Source organism: Lutra lutra, chromosome 16 (genome assembly GCF_902655055.1).
Source record: "Lutra lutra chromosome 16, mLutLut1.2, whole genome shotgun sequence".
NCBI lineage: Eukaryota > Metazoa > Chordata > Mammalia > Carnivora > Mustelidae > Lutra > Lutra lutra.
This window is the reverse complement of record NC_062293.1, coordinates 42,320,945-42,343,020: the sequence shown is the minus strand read 5'-3', so window position 1 is coordinate 42,343,020 and position 22,076 is coordinate 42,320,945. Positions and strand designations below refer to the sequence as shown.

Sequence of the window (22,076 nt, the reverse complement as noted above, 5' to 3'; positions counted from 1 at the left end):
CATAAGAGTGTCTTAGTATACCTGGGGCTTTGGTCACATCAGACAGTTTATGCTAACAGTATGATTTATGTGGACACCTGTTTTTATTTGCCTGGGGCCTTGGGCCAGCTGTATTAGTTTAACCTCTGGGTGTGGAAGAGGAGGAGTGCTGGAGACTGAGTAGCTGAGGTCAGCCCTGTGGGTGCTCTATGCCTACCTGACTGACCTCTGATAAAAACCCTGGACACTAAGGCTCAGGTGAGCCTCCCCAGTTGACAATATTTATCTGTGTTGTCATACATTGTTGCCGGGAAAATTAAGCAAGATCTGTGCAATTCTATGGGGAAGCCAAATTAGAACTTTGTATCTGGTTTCTGATGGACTCTGCCTTATGCACCACTTTCCTTTGCTGATTTAATCTGTATCTCTTTGCTGTAATAATCTGTAGCCATGGTTAGAATAACTTTCCTGGATCTTGTGAGTTATTTCAGCAAATCATGGAACCTGAGGGTAGTTTTGGGGACCCCTGACACAATCTACAATACAATAAAATTCTTATTTAATAAAGAAGATTTCTTCTAATTTCAAGGTTTGTGGTCAGCAACGTCATTTCCAAACAGGTAGAAATAGCATTACACATTCATAGGAATGCTTCTAATATGTAGGTTCCTTTCCAGCCAACTAAAAGGATAAAGGTGACTCCTGGTCAGGTGTAGGAAGTTACTCTGGATGAATGACACAAGTATGGCTCCACTCCCATGAGCTCCCTACCTTGGTAATTTTCAGGAAGTCTATGAAATGAAATCATCAACGCTTTCTCCTCAGTTGTTACTTCTGATCTACAGTTGAGGAGAAAATAACTTTTTCAATTTTTTAAATTTCTAAATTCTTTAAATAAGCATATGTTAAGAACTGTCTGACCAGGCCCAAGATCTCAGGTATACAAAGACGCTCTTGTTATCCAGAAGCTGGTCAAGATCCGGTCCCTTCTCTGAAAGTGCAAGGTTGGTGCACCCCAAGTCCACTGAGTTAAGCCTTTATTAATTCCGTAAAAGACTCATGGGTTAAAATATCACCAAGGATTACAGCATTCAAGAGCTCTAGGTTTATCAGATCACAATATCCCAGCAGTGTTGATCAGTGATAATTCTATCACCTTACAACCCCGTTTCCCAATTCCCCAGTCAGCTTAGCTATTCTCCTTCCCTTAGGGAAGCTCTTAATTGTTCCCAGTTACTAAAGAAATTATCAAAGATAATTATCTAGTATAGAATTACTTACCACCTGTGTAAGAATGAGATTTTTAATCTCACTGCTAAGTCTGAAAAACTATCTTGCTTTCATATTGGTTTTCACTCTTAAGTCATAGGCCTAGTGTTAATAACAAGTCTTGGGTCAATAAACTAGTGTCCTAAGCTCACTGAATTCAAAGATTTAGGACTCCCTGTCTTTCACTTCAAGTTTTACCCAGTTAAATACAGAATGGTAAATCGTGATGCTTTTCCTAGGGCTAACCTATGTCCCAATTTTTTATTTTCATGCACAGTCCCAGGAGTTAATACTAGGCATTATTTTAGAGTTTATTATTATCCATGATACCTTACATACTATTTTTACATATTAATAGTAGTAATATAATGGTAAAGCCTCTATCCTGAGAGAATCATGTAGGAGTTGAAATAAAGACCACAGAGTCAGACCATTTGGAATTGAACCTCAATCTCAATATTTACTATCTGTGATCTTAGTCAAGTCTTTTTTATCTTTTGTGCCTCAATTTCCTCTTCTGTAATATGGGAACAGTCAAAGTCTCTCTCCCAGATGGTTGTTATAGAGATTAAATAAACTTTTATGTGTAAATAACTTAGAATTGTGCCTGGCATCTGATAAAAACTTAGGTAAGTAATGACTATTACCAGCACCATCACTATTACTCCAAAGAACTTGGGATTTGACTTACATTATCTCTTTAATTTTCACCTTACACCAAGTGGTAGAAAAAAAGGGCAGTATTATCCTCTTAGCTGATAGGCAGTTGTTGTATAGCAACAAGAGTACTTTCTTGAGTTCCATACAACATAGCTGCCTCACTGGCTTCATCTGCAAAATGGGATGGTAGTAACCTATCTCATAGGCTGTGTGGAGATTAAGTAAAAAAATGTGCTCCAAAGTCCCGTTTTTATGGTATCACAATTCAGGATACATTGATAATACTGCTCTGTCAGATTTCAAAATTACCTGGTTCCAGGTACTCAACCACCTCTGCAAGGATGAGATTTTATACACCTTAAAGCATGAACCCCCAAAGGTGCTAGAAGAATAAATTAATATTGTCCCCTTCTTTCACATTCCCTGGTTAGGATACATTTCTTCAAAATAGTCAATGTGTGGAGGTTGGAGTATGTCAAGGGCAGAGAGTACCTGAGAAAAGGAAAAAAAAAAAAAAAGTCAAATTTAGAGAACTAAAAAGAAAGCAAAATATGACATAAATGCAAGTAAATACTATTAACTTTTTAATGATGTAAGGCTTAGTTACGATCGCCCACGGAGATGAACTAAATTTATCAGTCAAGTAACAGTCCTAAACACTAAGATGGGTTTGTAAAACTACTATGTAAAGACAATTCTATCTAAACTAAAATGACAGGGCCAACTGGGTTCTACCACATGCCACCAGACTGCTGCATGGCAAGTGTTTTGAAATGCCATTATTTTTAACAATCAGTGTTGCTCTAAGAGCACGAGGAGACACATCTATCATTCATTCCTCTACTCCTCTGTTCAAAAAACGTTTACCAAGTACATTCTACCTGGCAGGCACCATGGTAGGCTCTTTGGTTATACTGATAAACAAAAGTGATACCACCCCTGCTCTCATGACTAGTAGTGAGGAAGGCATTAAAGAAACAAGCAGTTACACAACTATGTAATTATGATATATATTATTTGAAGGGAAAAAGTCAAGAGGAATGGGGACAAAAGTTTCCCTGAAGGGCGCCTAGGTGGCTCAGTTGGTTAAGCAACTGCCTTTGGCTCAGGTCATGATCCTGGAGTCCTGGGATCAAGTCCCACCTCAGGCTCCCTGCTCAGCAGGGAGTCTCCTCCTGCTGACCTCTCTCCTCTCATGTTCTCTCAGTCTCTCTCTCTCTCTCTCAAATAAATAAATCTTTAAAAAAAAAAAAAAAAGTTTCCCTGAAGTAACACTAAGAGTTGAAGGGTGAAAAGGAGTTGGCCAGGCAATGAGTAGGTGCTGAAAAGGCACTGAAGCAAGAAGGAACCAGGCAAATTCTAGAAACAAATGCCAGTGCTTATGGAACATAGAGGGTGGGAGGAAAACAGATTGGGATAAAACAGAAGAGGAAGGCAGGGGATATATCACATAAAAATCTCTTTAAATTTTTGTTAAGCATTTTGGATTTTATTCCAAGTACAAAAAAAGAAGTCACCAGGGTGGAAAGACTTTAAGGCATCTGAAATTCAAGTCCTTTATAAAAGCAGCATACTAACAAAGTCAGTTCTGCCTTTGAAACATAACAAATAGGCCTACTTCCCCTACCAGCTGTTCAGCTCTTCTTTTAAGTCCCATCTATGATATCACACGTAAGAATCTGAACCTACCTAACTAATAAGAAACCTGAGGGTGAAAGAATATGGAAGAAATTTTTAACAGGAAATAAACTGTGGTACAAGTTCAAATTTTCTATCTTTAGCTAAGTTTTGTTTTTTTTTTAAGAAAAAATTTTTATTATAGAAAATTTAGAACATATAAAAGTAGATAGAATAGTATCAAGAATGCTCATGTAATCAATACCCAGTCTTAGTAATCCACATACGTAATTATTATTGCTTCTATACCCCCACTCTCCCTATATAATTCTGAAGCAAAGAGCAAACTTATTTCAGCCATACATCAGTAAGCATCACTAAAAGATGAAAGCTTTTATTTTGTTTATTTATTTATTTTTAAATAATGTGGTGCTTGAACTTACAACCCTGAGTTCAAGAGTCGAACACTTAGCCCACTGAGTCACCCAGGCGCCCCAAAGAGAAAAACTTCTAAAAAATATAATTATCAAGTCTAAAAATTATATGTTTTTTAATACCATCAAATATCTAGTTCTGAAATTTACAATTTTCTTTTCCTTTTTAAAGTTTTTTTTGTCTAAATTAGGACCTAAATAAGATTTACATATTATGGTTGATTTGTGTTTTAAGTTTTAACCTACAGATTTCTCCTCTTTTTCTTTTCCCCTTGCAATTTACATGTGGAAGAACCTTTGCTCACTTTTTTTTCAGCCAAGCATTTGTCACTTTAAAATTCTAAAACTAAAACCTCCTGTAATGAAAGTCTTTACTCACTTTAAAACTAGTTATACATGAAAGTTTGAAAATAGTTTAGATGCTTTATAAAGAATCTTGATCCTTCCTTTCTGAATTAAAATGTTTATACTTAGAATCTTGGTATAAATGAAAGATAACAGATTTTTTGGTTTCTTCAAAAATAATTTTTATCATATAAAAGATAAATTATTTCATTTCTATAAATTTAAAATCCTATAATTAGCTAGTGTCACAAATTCACACAAATTCATTTCTGATTATGAAAGAACAATTTTTAACATGAGTATTTGATGTTTGAGGAAGACAGAAATTAGTGTTTTACTTGACATCTTTCGGACTCTCCATTCTGTATCTGAACAACACACATCCTGTCTTGGGGGAAACCAGAATGCAATGAGTGACAGCGTCCATTAGACAAAGCTATTTTACACTTCAAATCTATCTGCTATAATTAGAGGTTATCTAGAGAAAGTGACAACCATACATTTTAAACCTTGATGGAGAAGAATGAGGCTTTCTTATTCCAGATTTGATGAGGCTTTTTGTAGAAAAGCCATATAAAACAGGGTCAGACATTTGCACTAAAGCATTTAGCTGTGATTGTTAGCTTCAAAGGTACAATATTTTAAATTCTGCTTGGAATTTTTTAAATGCCTGTTGTTTTATATTACGGTTATTTTATCTCAAAATGTTTATCAGAGGATGGCATTCCATAGTGTTTCCAGAGGTGCAAAACCAGTGCTTAGATCAGTAGAAATGATCCAGGAATCTCAGAAATGATATAAATAAGAAGGAATAGTACCAGTTTCAAACTCCAGACTTCATGCCTGACTCCCTATTTAAACAGGCTGAGTCCCTCTATAACCCCATTATTTGTGGGAATCGAGTGTGTGAGATTAGCCTTATGATGTAAATAGGAGGACTCTTGTAAAGACTTTGACTTGTAAAGAGTCAAAGTATCCCCAAAATACCACCAACTCTTCAAAGGATCTCAAATACAAAAAAAGCAAGCGGACTTGTCTAATTAAAAAAATGGACTAAAATACTTCTGTCAATAATGGTCATTACCAAACAGCGTCTCAAATCTTTTTAAGAACTGGACAAAAGCCCATTATGGTGGCAGTTTTTTAGAATTTTAACCTCTGTGATGTTGAGATTCACTATAAATTGGTTATGCAATATAAAACTGGCTTCTTCTTAGCCCTTTACCAATAAAACAACTGCTGTAAATAATCCTAATCCAAAATATAAAAACTAGAAATTTAACTATTCATAAAATACAATTAAATCCCATGTTTAGCAAAGGAGCTACCCCTTCCCCAATCTTACTCCCCAAGAGATTTTAAGTTCTTTAAGGTGGAGACTATGTAATTACTACTATTTTTAAAAAAGTTGTAAAATACAGCTGCCAAGTATGTAATTTGATTAATTTTTACACAAACTATAAAATATGATGGATTTTTACTTCATGGTTAACATCTAGATCAAGAAGTTAAGCATTTCAACAACCCAGAAGGTCCCCTTGTCCCTTTCTGGTCAAATCCCATCCCTGCTCAGAGGTATCCACTATTCTCATTTCCATCACCACAAATTCATTTTGCCTGTCCTTGAAATTTATACAAATTGAATCATGAAAAATGAAGCCTTTGTGTATGACTTTTTCCCTTTACTGTTATGCCTATAAGATTCATCCCTATTGATGTGCAGATCAGTGGTTCATCCTTTTTATTGGTGTGTACTATACCATCATGTGAATGGACTATAACAAAATGTACTTATCCAGACAATCCAATTGTCTGCTGGCAGACATTTGGGTTGTTCCAATTTCTAGGTATTATGAATAAAGCAGCCATGAACACTCCTGTACATGTCTTTTGGTGGATATATGATTTGTCTGGAGTATACCAAAGAATATAAATGTTGGATCACTGGGTAGGTGTGTAGCTAAATTTAGTGGAAACTGCCAGTTTTCCTAAGTGGTTTTAGAAATTTACACTCTCACCAGCAATGTTAAGAACTTCAGTTGAGGGGTGCCTGGGTGGCTCAGTGGGTTAAAGCCTCTGCCTTCGGCTCAGGTCATGATCCCAGGGGCCTGGGATCAAGCCCCGCATCGGGCTCTCTGCTCGGCAGGGAGCCTGCTTCCTCCTCTCTCTCTGCCTGCCTCTCTGCCTACTTGTGATCTCTGTCTGTCAAATAAATAAAATCTTAAAAAAAAAAAAGAAAAGGAAAGAACTTCAGTTGATTTGCATTCTTGTCAACAGTAGGTATTGTCAGTCTTTTTGATTTTAGCCACTCTGGTGGGTATATTATTATCTCATGCTTTTAATTTACCTTTCTCTGATGACTAATGACTTAGAGCACTTTGTTACATGCCTATTAGCCATTTGGTTATCCTCTTTTGTCTAATTCTTAAGTCTTTTATTAATGGGCAAAAGTTCTTGATTTGTAGAAGCTCTTTATAAAATAAATGATGCTCAAATACAGAATTTACAGTTCAAAAAATGTCAAGTAAAATAATCACTTCTTATGGTCTTTCTCAAATGCCAATATTTATAATTGTCTATCACACAGTTGTTTAAAATTGCCTAACACATAATACATTCTAGGAACAAGTTTTTTGTGGAATATATGTCTAAGGCCTATCCTTTCATTCTCTTAACTTTTGATGAGCATTAATTCTTAAGGTTAATGTTCATGTCTGCAAATTTTTTTTTTTTTTTTAAATGGTTGAAAGCTTGGAGTGCCTGAGTGGCTGGCTCAGGTCAGTTAAACTTGTTTTTGGCTTAGGTCATGATCTCAGATGGTGAGATCAAGCCCCGAATCAGTCTTCACGCTGAGTGAGGAGCCTGCTTAAGATGCCCCCTCCCTCTGCCTGTGCTCCCCTCTCAAAAAACAAATAAATAAAATGGTTAATGCTTCACTTGTCTCATTAAGAAATCTTTGCTTATCTCAAAGTCATGAAGATATTTTCCTATGTTTATTACAGAAGCTTTATTATTTTACCTTTCACATTTAAGTTTACAATCTATTTTGAATTAATTTATATATCTGTTAAGAGATAGACTTTGTCCAGCTTCTTCAAGACTGTCTTGAGTATTTTAGGTCTTTTCAATCTCCACAAACTTTAGAATGTTTGTCAGTTTCCTCACACACACGTATATATATAAAATCCTGTTGATTTTTGATTGGGATATCATTGAATATAGAGCTCAACTTGGAGAGAACATGCATATTAACCAAAATGACTTTTTTGATTCATGAATACAAGAATGTATTATTTTGAATACATCAAGAACCTGCCCAGTACCACAAAATTTTAGGCACAGAGCAAACAAAACCAAATCCATGAAAAGTAAGCCAGTCTACAGCATCCTTTGCCTTTTTACTCTCCTCAGCAGCAGAAACATTAGCATTAATAATGACTGCAGTTAAACAGCATGTCTGCATTCAGAGAAGCATCCTGTTGGTCTCACACTGATATGATTCTTCATCCTACTTATGAATCCAAGGCCCTGATTTAGGTCAGACTATACAAAGAAAAAAGAATCATTCTTCTTTGGCTCTACTATCTCCTCTTTGTCTTCTCTACCCCTCTGGAGTATTCCAGAATTAAAATAGTGGGAAAAAGTAACTCTGAGAGAGATCACTGAGGTTATCATGCCAGACTTGGGAGATTTCTTTTTTCTGTCACTTTCATTTACTTACTCATTCTTCAAATAGACGGACTGCCTACTGCATACTTAGTGCTATTGCCTAAGGACAAGAAAAAGCCCCAGATTTGTATAGCAGGGGATATTTGCAGGAAACAGTGGACCCTTAAGGGGGCTCTGAATGGGCTTTAGAGGACTAGCGAAAGCCTAACATGACATAAATATTATGTGTATGTGCACTTTTCTAAAAGAGGATTCATAGCTTTTATCAGATTCTCAAAGGAGCACAAAACTGAAAACAAAACAGAACAAAACAAAACACAAAACCCCTTCAATCATGCCTTCACCATGCTGATAATATGCAATTATGTGTGTGCATAAACGCATGCACAAGTGCATAGATGGGTCAAGTAGATAACATTTTTGCCAGGTTTTATAATAGCTCCGATTCTGACTAGGCTCTGGTGATAAGCCTAGCTAACAACAACCTTTAGAAAGTTAAACCGATTATTATATCAAGGTGAATGCATCCTTAAGAAAAAAAAAAAAGTGTGTGTACATATATCTCAATCAGTCAGATCAGCTAAAACCAATGAATTTGATACAGTGACTTTTTTTTTTTTTTAAGTAGGCTCTATGCCCAACGTGGGGCTTGAACTCATGACCCCCGACTGAGCAAGCCAGGCGCCCCTGATACAGTGACTTTGAAAGTTCTATTCAAAAGAAAATACAAAGCCTCTCAGGGCTCTGTAACTATTCCTTGACACATTAGATGCCATCCAAATTAAAATCCAACCTTCCTACAGTGGCCAGGGTAATCTTTCTAAATGCCATTTTCATCATGACATTCTTCTCTTCTCCTTCTTTCAATCAAATCTTAATCTCAAAAGGCTCATCTTAAGGTTTATCTCCTCCATGTTTAAAGCATCTCTGAGCTTGTAAGTCTACAACAATTTCTCTTTTCCTTACTATTATGGTACTTGTGTGGCAGCATTCACCTGAGCTTTAAAAATTACAGATCCCTGGGCCTCAATCCCAGAGATTCCAATTTAGTGGGTCTGGGATGAGACCCATGAATTTGCCTTTTTAAGAATCACCTTTGATGACTGTAATATACTTCTAGGTTTGGTTGCCCAGCTTTTTCCATACATAAAACAGACTGTCTTGACTTAATACTTAACCATGCAAGCAGTCCTCCCAGGGCACTGTAATCATAGTATTCTTCACATTACTAAACTCCTTAAGGGTAGAAAGCCCTAGAAGCTAAATAGTTTAGGAATATAGGATGTACAGAATAAATGTTTTCTGAATTAATGAACATGGGCTCTGAAGCAAGACAGACTCCAATCTTGTGCCACCCTGACCTGGGGCAAGTTACTTAACTCTAAGCTTTGGTTTTCTCCTTTGCAAAGTAAGGATAACAAACCCCATCTGACAAGATTTTTAAGGATTAAATGAATTAATATATGGAAAGCCTCTACCACACATCTTGACACACAGTAATAAGGGTTAAATACCTGATTCCTCAAAATAGGACATTTTAAACCTTTTTTGTATCCTCCACATGACGTCTCACTGCCTCTATACAGATGTAATAGACATTTTTTGCCTTAACCACATCAAATACCAGCTGCTTCTTGGACTGGCATTCCACACATACCAGGTATGTGGCACTGAGGAGCTTTTGGAGATCTCAGAGCACAGCATAAATTCATGATTTATAAAACAGTGGTGCCATACTATCTTCATCTCTAACAATCTGTCTCACTTTTGAATATTCACAGAAGTCACAAGCACTTACTTATAAGAAAGCTCAGGAGCTCCAATTGGTTACTATGTTTTGATAGGTATGATTTTCAAGAATTTCATTTATTTCTTTTCTTACACTACTCACTGACACCACCTTTGTAACTTAATTACTTACAGGAATGAGTCATGAGCAAAGATACCAGTATATAGAGTTAGCAGCCTATTATACCATCCCTCCTTTATAAAAGAAGCCAACATAGGTCTGAATATAATAAACCACTGAAATCCTTAGTAAGCAAATTACTCCCTCCTTCAAAAAATTTCTTCACCATGGATACCTTTACTTGAGTCTGTAACAGTGTAAATAAGGTTTGGCCTCTTTGATGTTGGGATGGTACTCAAATTCAAGAAATAACTAAGCGAGCACTAGATATCTTTCTAAATCACTTACAAAATTTGAGGATCAGTCATAAATTAGCAACTCAAGTGGTATTTTCAAAGTCACTGAAACCAATTTTTAGGCAGTTCCAATTGACTGGAAGACAGTAATAACTTTTTTAACAAAGTTTAAGGAAATGGATATCAAGAGGAGTAATCAATAAAATGAAATATGTCAAAGCAAGGAATTTCAAGTAAACCTATCTATTTGATATTCCTAGTTTTACCAAACACCTCAAACTTTTCCAAATTTCTCTCTTAAAGTGAGACTTACACTTTGACCAAAGTTCTAAAGTTCCTGTGCAAACAAGCAGTCAGACTCACAAGTAATTATTATATTTCTGATAAAGTTCTTGTTTTGGCATAGGTTGAGTACCAAATGAAGAATGTGAGGCAGTTTTTCTTTTCACATGAAATCGAAAACTTGAGTCCAATGCTAACATAACATCCCCAGGTAAGTTTTAGATGTATCAAACGTTTACTTCAGGATTGAGGAGAAGCTATCTCTCAAACCAGTGATTCTCTTCATCATGAGTGAGTACACCATGAGTTTCCTCTAAACACAGCCATAAATAAGCTAACCTATGTTACTTTAACAGCTATACTGTTTTTTAAGAAAAGAAACTGTTTCCCTACATCTTTATATTAATCTCTGATTTAAAATATTAAAAGTTAAGAATAAAGCATTTAAAATCAGGAACCGGGATGCCTGGGTGGCTCAGATCATGATCCCAGCGTCCTGGGATCGAGGCCCACATCAGGCTCCTTGCTCCGAGGGGAGCCTGCTTCTCCCTCTGCCTCTGCCTGCTATTCTGCCTGCCTGTACTCTATCTCTCTGGCAAATAAATAAGTAAAATCTTAAAAAAAAAAAAAAATCAGGGACCAATTATTTCCACTTAAATCACTCATAGTACATACTGCACTCTTTTTATGTTTAATATTAGGATTGTTCCTCAGCTAACTATTAACATTTGTTTTACATCAATTAATATTTATCTGTTGATTGATACACCTTAGAATTCACATAAATTTGCGCATTGTTCACAAAAAATAGTCTAATTTGTCTCAGGTTCCTAAACTTCTTAATAACTTGCACATTCCCTTTTTAACTCTCTTTTGCTTTCTACTAACACAATTAAGCATGCATAGGAAACAGTCTATCTCAAACACCAACTTCACTTACATTATCATGTTTAAAAAAACACAACATCTTCAATTCCCGGAAGACCCTTTTGCAAGAGACCAGATTCTGGAAGACGTTGGGCATCTTTTTGAGTGCTACTCTCTTTCCATCTCTTGGATCTGTTACTGACCTAAAGAAGCAATATTTGGGGGAGAAGGAAAAAAGAAAAAAGAAATCAATTCCAAGCTTTGTTTTTCAATGTTTCAGAGCATGACAATCATCTTTATCTTAGACTACTCAATCCACTTAATGTTTAAAGGTATCAGTGAGAAAGAAGATTTAAAACAAGTACACACTTAAAAATCAAAGAGAATGTTTAGGCCATCCAACTTAATTGCCATGCCTTTTTTTTTTTTTAAATCCTTCTCTAAATTTTTATAAACACTTTTTCTGAGAGGTCACATAACAATTCATCTCAGGTAGGAGGGTTTTAGTGGTAAAGCCATTTTAAAAATGAGGGGTGAGTATAGATTAATACAACTTAAGTCAAATTAGTTTTATGCTTCATTTTTGGAACCAAATTCAAGATGGAAGAGATGTTCATTCAGATGTCATTTCATTTAGTTAAACATAGAGAAGTCAGACTCAATTTAATTATTTTGGCTTCTTACATAAATGAACATCTTTTAGTAATATGATTTCAATCCTACCAGTAGCTGAACAGCATCCCCTCCTCAGAAGTCCAAGTGCCAACTTAGGGCCATAGCTTCTAGATTATGAAGACCTCTTCCCTTTCGCTTCTAAAAGCCTCTTGGTATGGTAACTGTGCCTCCTGTAGTTTTTAATAGCTCAGTGTTCCCCCTTTTTCTTATCTTTTAGTCTTCTAACACTTGTATAACCAATTCCTTGAACTACATTTCCCTATGTTTGACATACTAGTATGGTTTCCATTTTTCTGACTGGACCCAAACAATACATATTAAATCAAATAGTGAAAGGAAACAAAGCAATAAATGTTAAATATGGCCAACTGACCATTTTATAAGTGCTTTTCCATGAATTATCTTAACGTTTTTTTTCCTTCCACCCAATATATACGACTGGTTGTCCTTGTAGAATTTATTTCTGTCAAATTTATTTTGCTGATTCCTGCTTGTCATTCTCGGCTACCATCATTTTCAGTTCCAGTTTCAGTCACCCAATGCTTTGGCTATCCTTCCCAGATTTGTGTCATTTAAAAGTCTGTTCCATAGGTTATCAATGACTTTATCCAAGTTATTAAAACTTAGAACAGGACAGAATAGATCTCTACAACAGATACAACACTAGAAACCATCTATGAGCCTAACATCCAATTGTTATTGAATTACTTACTTAACTATAACCACCTAGTTTATTTCTTCATCTTGTCCATAAGAAATCACTTATCAAATTGCCTTCCTGAAAACGAAGCATTCCTGTTACCTACTAACCTGTCTAAAAACTATACCAAACTTCTTTACGAATATCATGACTTCTTTATAAATTCATCTTTGTGATCTTAGTGATCATCTACTTCTTAAGTGCTCATGAAAACTCTTAAATGGTGCATTCTACTATTTAAACAGTATGAGGGGGTGCCTGGGTGGTTCAGTTGATAAGTATCTGCCTTTGGCTCAGTTCATGACCCCAGGGTCCTGGGATTGAGCCCCACATGGGGCTCCCTGTTCAGTAAGCCTGCTTCTCCCTGTCCCACTCCCCCTGCTATGTTCCCTCTCTCCATGTGTCTCTCTCTGTCAAATACATAAATAAAATCTTAAAAAAAAAAAACAAACCACAGCATGAAGCCTCTTCTTCCGTTGACTGATAATTTGATAAAACAATTAAGAATTATAATTTTTAGGTTTTTAATAGCTTGAACTGTAATTCAACTAAGAGACTTAACATTGGCGATTAATGCTTAAAAAACACCTACCCAGTGCTGGCTTCAGCAACACATATACTAAAACTGGAACATAACAGAGATTAGCACGGCCCCTGTACAAGGATGACATGCAAATCTGTGAAGTGTCCCATATTAAAAACAAAAACAAAGCAACAAAAAACAACCTAAACCCAAAACAGATCTACAACATTGCCTAAAAATACACATAAACATAAAATAAGAAGGAAACTGGATATAGTATTATATTCAGATTGTTAAAAGTATTTTTTTCCTGTTCAATACACTTCTATAACTAGACTAGAAGACAAAAATGTCAATGAAATAGGAAGGAAGGAAAATTTTGGACCACACATTGTTGCCAATGTCTCTTGAGATTTCCTTAATGTAGAATAGTTACTTAGCATTCCTTTGTCTTTGATGACACTGCCATTTTTGAAGAGTACAGGCCACTTATTTGTAAACTGCTCCTCAATTTGGGTTTTTGTGGTGTTTTCTCATGATTAGATTCAGATTAGGCATTTTTAACAGAAATAACTCACAGAAGTGATGTCTTCTCAGTGAACATATTAGGAGGCACATGATGTCAATTTTCCCCGTTTGTGGTGATTAACTTTGGTCACTTGGATGAGGTGTCTGTCAGGTTGTCACATTGCAAAATTACTCCTTTTTCCCTTGGTAATTGTGTAACTGTTCTATTCCTCAACAAACTTTGACCCACGACCTTTAGCATCCATTGATGATTTTTGCCTGCGTCAGCTATTACTATGATGGTTGCCAAATGGTAGCTTAATAGTTTTAACGTCTCCAAATAGCTAGTCCACACATACATATTCGTTTTTAAAAAGTGAGTAAATTGCTTTAACACAAGGCCCTTTCCCCAGGCCTCATATAGCACTATTTCTTCCCAACTTCTGACTTCTTATTGGTCTTGACTCTACTACTCCTGGCCCAAGGTTAGTACTGTGCACTGCAGTGTTTTAAGGTAAAATTCACAAAGTAGAATTTTATTTTATTATTCATGCAAAAGCCAGTCATGCCTGTGGCTGGTAACAATATAACTCTAATGAATGTGAATGGCTGTGCAGTAATTTCATGCCATGTTGAGTTTGTTCTCTCAACTTGTAGCAGATGCTTTAGTTCAGCTCAGACAGTACCACAGAACACAGATAAGTGTGGAAGCCTGTTACACAGGAATTCTTTTATTTTCTTTGTTATGGAAAGGCTTGCCGTGCTTAGTTCCTCTGTGGCTGCAACACCCTGGTTATTCCAACTGTACTTGTTAATGAAGCTCCAGCTGTAGAAATAATGAACAACATTTAGGGCAACTTGCCTCATTTCAGAAAAAAAAAAAGGAGCCGTCCCTTGATCTACAATTCACTTACTGGTCAGTTACTTTCTCTACTAAACACTGGAAGCCCTACATAGAACAGTGCATCTGTCATTTCATCTCATTATCTTCATGGGCTATCAAGTTACGTTAAAACAGGTATTTACTTCTTAGGTTTTAAATCAACGTTTGATTCTGTAAACAGTATATTAAAAATACAGTTTTAAGGTTTGTGAAAAAAGAATCCTTTCTTAGATCTGCCCGGAGTACATCAATCCTTCTCTGCACTGCAAATACCAGTTCAACTGTTTTTTAAACAGTCAGAAGAATCGACAAGCCTTTCTTCAGAGAAATATAGTCAGCCAAAAGAGTAGAAAACCAAAATAGAAAACTTTTTAGATCTGGTGTGGTTGTTTTGTTGTAGAGCTTTCTTAATCCTAGGAACTCTGACCATTGCCACAAATCTGCTTAAATTATGGACAAGCAGAAGGGTTGGAATAAAACGAGAGTGAAGCTTATTGGGGATACATTCCCAGGCACTCAAACCCACCATTAGAACAGCTTTATATTAGTATAACTACTAAGCAAGAATTTCCAAGAAATTATATGCTCTACATTCATTTTATATGAAGAATCTTTTCCCCACATGGGTTAACAGTTTTCAAGTTCATGTTTCTGATACAGGTTTTTAACTATTCAAAGCAAATAAATAATTTATAATGAGAATGTTTCACTCAGATTGAGAAAAATCAGGTTCTTCTAATTCTATTCACATAAACTTGTAATCAGCAATCTTCTATTTTTTGCTATACACACTACAATTACTACGTCAACTGTACCAATACAGTATGTACCTCAGTAACAGAACCTCCTAACTATACTAAATATTTAGATTATTGCCTTTGCATTCATTTTGAAATTCATTTCCTTAAAAGTTATCTTTACTTGTATTTAGATTAAGTCAGCTTGAGAAAATAATCACAAACTATGAGGTAAAATTTCTGACAACAAATAAATCTAAAAAAAATGTGTCTTATCTGTAACTTAGTCCCTGTTATATGTTCAAGGACACTATAGGTTAAGGAATAAGGAATTTATTTTTACATCTCTTTGGTCTTTCTAACCAAAATTTTAACAGGCTATAGTTCGTGTACTTCGACATAATTTATAAAGTTGCACACTATTCAGAGGAATAAACTTTCCCTGCCTCCACCCAAAGATATATGAAAAAAGATTCTCATGGTTAGGTAATTTGTTCTATCAGTTGGGGTTTTCTGATGTTTGGTTTCTCTTTTATGCTTATCCAAATTTGGTATTTGTTGAGTTAGTTCTACATATAAGAAAGAGTTCCTTTTTTTTTTTTCAAGATACTTCTACTAAACTGATCCTCAAATTTGTTAATCTGATATTACAAGGAAAAAAGACCTTATGTAACAGCTAAACCAAAGCAGTAAAATTGTTCATTCTTTTCCTTGTATCTTCACATCCCAATATTGATTAGAAGAAGCAAAACATCTACATTTACTTGAAAGAGTTAAATATGAACTTAAACATCCTCTAACTCTGTGTTTAAATAAGTATAAATAGCAGTGCTCCCAGCAGGTGAGACATCCCTGGGCCATTCTGATCTGTAGTGAGATCCCCAGGGGTGCTGATAAGGGAGGAGGAATAAGACACAGGCAAATCATCCAATATCAGGCTGTCATATTTATTTTCAAATACTTGTTACTAATGAATAAGATCAAACTTTTAAGACCTCAATCCCTCACCAATTATTATTGGTTAAGTTAAAATATAGATGTAAAATCCTCTTCTATTAATTATTGTTGGCCCGAAAGAATTTTAGTTTTTTAAACCATGAATTAATAATTAGTTTCATCCTTGCTCCAGATGCTGGGAAAGACATAGAGACTCTTACTCCTTAGTCCCTCAAATATCTTTGTGAGGAGTATGACTTGCCTGCTGGAAAGTTGCCACACTGTCTTTTCAGTAGGGATTTTCTCACATTGGTGGGTGAACATGACACAGCCTAGCATGCCAACTCTAGGAAGTTTCCATGGCCCACTAGCCACAGTCCTCTCCTAGAAACAGACCCATGAATATTGTATGGGAAGGAGAACCACCCGCAATGAAAGACAGGTTTCTGTACAAAGACAAAAGGAAAAAATTCACAACTGTACTTTCTTCTTACATTTTAACAATTTATGCTGAAAAGAGGTTATAAGGGATAACCAAAACAAAAACTATGTAACACAAAAATGTGCTTGCTTTTAATCCCACCAATGACTTCTTGAAAGATGTGTTCGGTAACAGGAATACTGAGAAATATAAAGATTTTTTTTTTTTTAAATTAAAGAATGGCAATTTTGTTAGATTTAAGAATATAGAAGACACCAAATGAAAGAATGGTTTTGTTTACACAGGTTTATAGCAGCACAATTTTGATGATGTTGAAAAACTGTAATGAATTTAGAAATGCAAAGTTTCACAGACTGGTACCCCTGAGGCTAATAGTACATTATATGTTAATAAAAAATAAAAAATTAAAAAAGAAATGCAAAGTTCACGTGACTGAAAAAAATTTGTGTTTGTTATTTAATATTTTAGTGGCTAATATTTTAATAATTACTTAACATAAAATTTAAGTCCTAGTATGCTGTTAGTTAAAAGAAAAGTGAACATACCAACCAACATACCAGTAAAATGTAAATTTTGAAATAAAAAGGAAAATCTGAACATGGCTTGGAATTATGGTTATAAATCAAATGTCCATATGTTCTAGGAATGTATACTTAAGTATACATAGGGGAAATGATAAGAGACTTAAGATTTCCCTTAAAATACTTCATCAAGAAGGACTGTTGAAACAAATGAAGAAAATGTTGATAATTACTGAATCTGGTGATCAGTATAATGAAGTCAAACTATTCAAAAATGAAGAAAATACATGTTTAAAAATTTTCAAAATAAAAACAATGAAGTGAAAAAAATTAAAGATACTATTTATAATATAAAAATATCTGGTATCTGGGATTAAAACTAACAAAAGCTAAGTAAGCAACACCTCTACATAAAGACTAAAAAACATTATTGGGAGAAATTAAAGACATAAATAAATGGAGACATACCATATTCATGATCTAGAGAACTCATATTATAAAAATTTCAATTCTCCCCAAACTGATTTATAGATTCAGTGAAATTCCAGCCAAAACCCCAAAGGTTTTCTTTTCGTGGAACTACACAAATCAGTTTTAAGTCTTTACGGAAATGCAAATATGCCATGGACTGCTAAAACACTCTTGAAGAAGGTGGGCAAAATTGCTCTACCACATATGAAAACTTAACATAAAACCACAATAGTTTAGATAACATAACTCTGGAGCAAGACCAAAGAAATGGAAATATGACTCCAAAACAGACTCTCACATATACAGAGCCACTTGGCTTGTCATAAAGGTGTCTTTGTAGAAAGGAAGGCTGTGCCATAAGCTATTGTCTCTCAGGTTCAAACCCATCTGTTTAAACACAACTCTGTAATATTGCAGTTATAACTCCGCAAACCACATTTTGGTTTTGCCAACTAGTTCCATGTTAGGCTCTCCCATTATGGGGCTTTAGAGCAGACTACAGAGCTGTAGGAGTAAAAGGGGACTTGCCCCTTCCTGTGGGCTTCCTGCCTGTCTCTTGTTTCTGTGTCACCCTAGCAACACTTCTTCACTTCAGCAGTGGCAATGCCTTCCTATAACTGCAGCTGAGCCCAGTTTATAGTCTCCCCGTTTGCAGAACAAGCCTCACTGCATCCTCCACCCCAGATATCAGCACTAGTGAGCTTGTATTCTCTCCTTAGATAACTGAATTACTGCTGCACGATGTTCTAAGTCTTAATAATTCCAACCTCTTCCGTGGTATTTCTCTAGCTATAGTTAGAGGTAGCTGTTAGTGTACTCTTCTTGTCTTTTTTATTACCTACAATTTTAAATTTTACAAACAACTTTACAGTTAATCAGCACCCCCCCCACACACACACACATTAAAAACTCTTTTTAAATAACTGGTATGGTTTCTTTTTCCTCACTGGACCCTGACAGATACAACATTCTTTTCAATGCATGGTATAGAACAACTAGATATCCATATGGAAAACCAAAATGAATCTTTACTCCTACTTCATTCTGTACACAAATTCCAGGTGGATTGTAGATAATAAATGTGAGAAGCAAAATCATACAGCTTTTAGAAGATAACATGTAGTAGAGTATCTTTAAAACACTGGGGCAGGGAAAGAGTTCTTCAGTAGGACACAAAAAGCACAAATCATAATACAAAAGAAAAATTCATATATTCTACTACTTTAAATTCAAGAACTTCTTTTCATTATATGTACATTGTTAAGAGTAAAATGCAAGTCATGCAGAAGACATCTGTACTACACATATAAGGAATAAAGTGCTTATCCAGAGACATGCAGAATTCACACATACCAATTTTTAAAAAGTGCTAAATAGGCATTTAACAAAAAAGGATAAGCCAAACAGCTAATAAACATATGAACAGGACCTTAACCTTATTAGTCATTTGGGAAATGAAAATTAAAACCGTAATGAGTGGACAACACCAAATTTTTAGTGACAATGTGGTACAACAGCAATTCTTATGGACTGCTAATAGGAATGTAAATTGATACAATCGCTACGGAAAACAGATTGGCTTCATATACTAAAATGAAGATATGAATACAATGTGACTTGAATACAACTTGACTTCAATGTATATACCTCAAAGGAATGTGCACACTTATCACTAAACATATGAGTGTGTTCACAGTACCCTTAAAACTGGAAACAATCCAAACATCCATGAACAGAACAGATTAACAAATTGTTGTCTATTCATATAATGGAAAACTCTACATTGATTAAAATTAACTACTGCTATGTGCAACAACATAGATGAATCTCATACACCTGATTTTGAACAAAAGGAACCAGCCACAAATAATGTAAGATTTTGTTTCCATAATATTAAAAATATAAGCAAAGATGAACTCTAATGTTTAGGGTGTATACTTAGGAGACAGAAACTGTTCAGAGAGGAAACAGTTACCATAATATCAGGATAGTGTTTATCTTGGGGAGGCAATGATGACGGGGGAGACTAGAAGGGACTTCTGTGTACTAGCAATGTCCTATTTTTTATATGAATGGTGGCAACAGAGGTGTGTACTTTATGATAAATCATTGAGCTGTATGTTTTCTGTACATTTCTATATTTCTATTATTATATAACTAAAAAAGTAAAGATAAATTTCTCAGTTAAAATTTTGAGCATAAAAAGGCACCTCAGGTTGAAGTCTGTATAGGTAATTTTTTAAAGAGGACAATTCTTTTTATTATTTTTTTGTAAAAATACACATCTATACCAGCCCAATGAATACTCTTAGGTATTTCCTTGTGCCACTGATTTATTTTATAGTAAGGAGTATACATACTATCTTTCTTATGTTTTGGTAGAATTCCAAAGGAATTTGCTTACTTAAAAAAATAAACATTTTCTTCATTACACAAGAATATGCTATTAAGAAACATTCCACAGGAGAGTGCTGTCAGCAGAATTATACAGAACTACAGTCCCACCCCTAATCTAATCACAATCTCCTAACTTCTTCCATTGTAAAGCAAACTGCTGAAGCAGCTACAATATATAGAAGTGCTTCAGGTTTTTAATTAGTCTTTTAAAAATAACCAAAACCAAAAATGCTGCAAATACAAAGCAGGAGGCAGGACTTCCAGCTGTGGCAATCTGAAGAGGTCAGCAAATCCTTTCCCCTCAAAACAACTATAAAACTGGACAAAAATGTCAAAAACAATCATTTCAGGACTCCAGAAAACAGCCAAAGTCAAACAACAAATTCAAAAGTGTTTATTTATGAAAAATTATGGACCTGTGGGTAAGAACAATGAGAGTCAGTGTTGTTACTGCTTGGCTGCTCCTTACCCCCACCCAAACACACAGTCCATGAAGTAGTTGGCCATAAAACCCAGCAATTTCACTGCCTGAGGTTGCTGATGTGATCTGAAGTGGAGGATGAAAACCCCACACCCAGTAGCATTGACCATAAAAGCATTAAACTCAACTGGAGAAGAAAAAATTGCAAATCTGAGGTTGCTATTCCAGCTGGGACATAAATCCTGAAATTTAACAAGGAGATTCTGGAAATGAGAGCCACAGTGGGCTAGGTAAACTCTCCACACATTCCTGGCTAACTGGAGGCTGCTCATGTATTCAGAGCTGATCTGAGGGGGCCTAAGCTCTGCACATACTCGTGGCTGACTGAGAGCCTTGCCACATGTGAAGGGAAGAACTCAGAGGCTTGGGAGAAAATAAAAGCTGGGGCATAGCTGAAAACTAGATGAGCTCCCTAACATAATCACAAAGGATAGAAGCCTTACTGGCTCAAGATATTTGAGCACAATCTTCAACCAATCATTAGCTGACACTAAGCTACAGAGACACAAAGGGGCACCCCAAGAAGGCCAGCCTAAAAATTTAAATATAATTTTTTTTTTAAAGATTTTACTTATTTATTTGACAGAGAGAGATCACAAGTAGACGGAGAGGCAGGCAGAGAGAGAGAGAGAGGAGGAAGCAGGTTCTCCGCCGAGCAGAGAGCCCGATGCGGGACTCGATCCCAGGACCCTGAGATCATGACCCGAGCCGAAGGCAGCGGCTTAACCCACTGAGCCACCCAGGCGCCCCTTAAATATAATTTTTAACAACTGGAGTGGCTGTATCCCATGGCGGAGAAAGACTGTGCACATTAAGTCCAGTCAAGTTACTGAAATATAAGCAAACATACACAATAACAGCAATATGTCAATAAAGACAACCCTCAGATGGGAGGGAGGCTGGGGAGGAATCAGATCCAGAGTTGTTACAATATATTATTAAATATGTCCAGTTTTTAACAAAAGAATTATAAGACATGCAAATAAACAGTAAAATGTGACGCATACTCAGGGGAAGAAGCAGTCAATAGAAATTGTTTCTGAGTGAGCCCAGAAGTTGTATTCAGTAACACTTCAAAAGCAGCTATTACAAATATGTTCAAAGAATTAAAGGACATTGCCACTATAAACATCTGGGTGTACGTGCTCCGTCAGATTCCTACATTTGTATCTTTAGGGTAAATACCCAGTTGTGCGACTTCTGGGTCGTAGGGTAGCTCTATTTTCAACTATTTGAGGAACCTCCATACTGTCTTCCAGAGTGGCTGCACCAGCTTGCATTCCCACCAACATTGCAGGAGGGCTCCCCTTTCTCTGCATCCTTGCTAACATCTATTGTCTCCTGACTTGTTAGTTTTAGCCAAACTATGGAAAGAACCCAGATGTCCATCAACAGATGAATGGATAAAGAAGATGTGGTGTATCTATATTCAATGGAATACTATGCAGCCATCAAAAGAAATGAAATCTTGCCATTTGCAACGAGGTGGATGGAACTAGGAGGGTATTATGCTGAGTGAAATAAGTCAATCAGAGA

General features: G+C 35.8%; 1 protein-coding gene and 1 non-coding gene across 2 annotated transcripts in view; one reads left to right on the top strand and one right to left on the bottom strand.

The window, feature by feature from the left end:
• Window positions 1–22,076, bottom strand: part of NLK (nemo like kinase) — a 165,301-nt gene that overhangs the window by 60,247 nt on the left and 82,978 nt on the right. Inside the window, exons 2-3 of the mRNA XM_047707405.1 lie at window positions 11,341–11,470; window positions 2,345–2,400 (exon numbers count right to left, since the gene is read on the bottom strand). Of these exons, the coding sequence (XP_047563361.1) occupies window positions 2,345–2,400; window positions 11,341–11,470 (186 nt within the window). The remainder of the gene's footprint in view (window positions 1–2,344; window positions 2,401–11,340; window positions 11,471–22,076) is intronic.
• Window positions 13,238–13,341, top strand: LOC125088220 (U6 spliceosomal RNA). Its single transcript, XR_007123623.1, has one exon. It is a non-coding gene; the product is annotated as a U6 spliceosomal RNA (small nuclear RNA).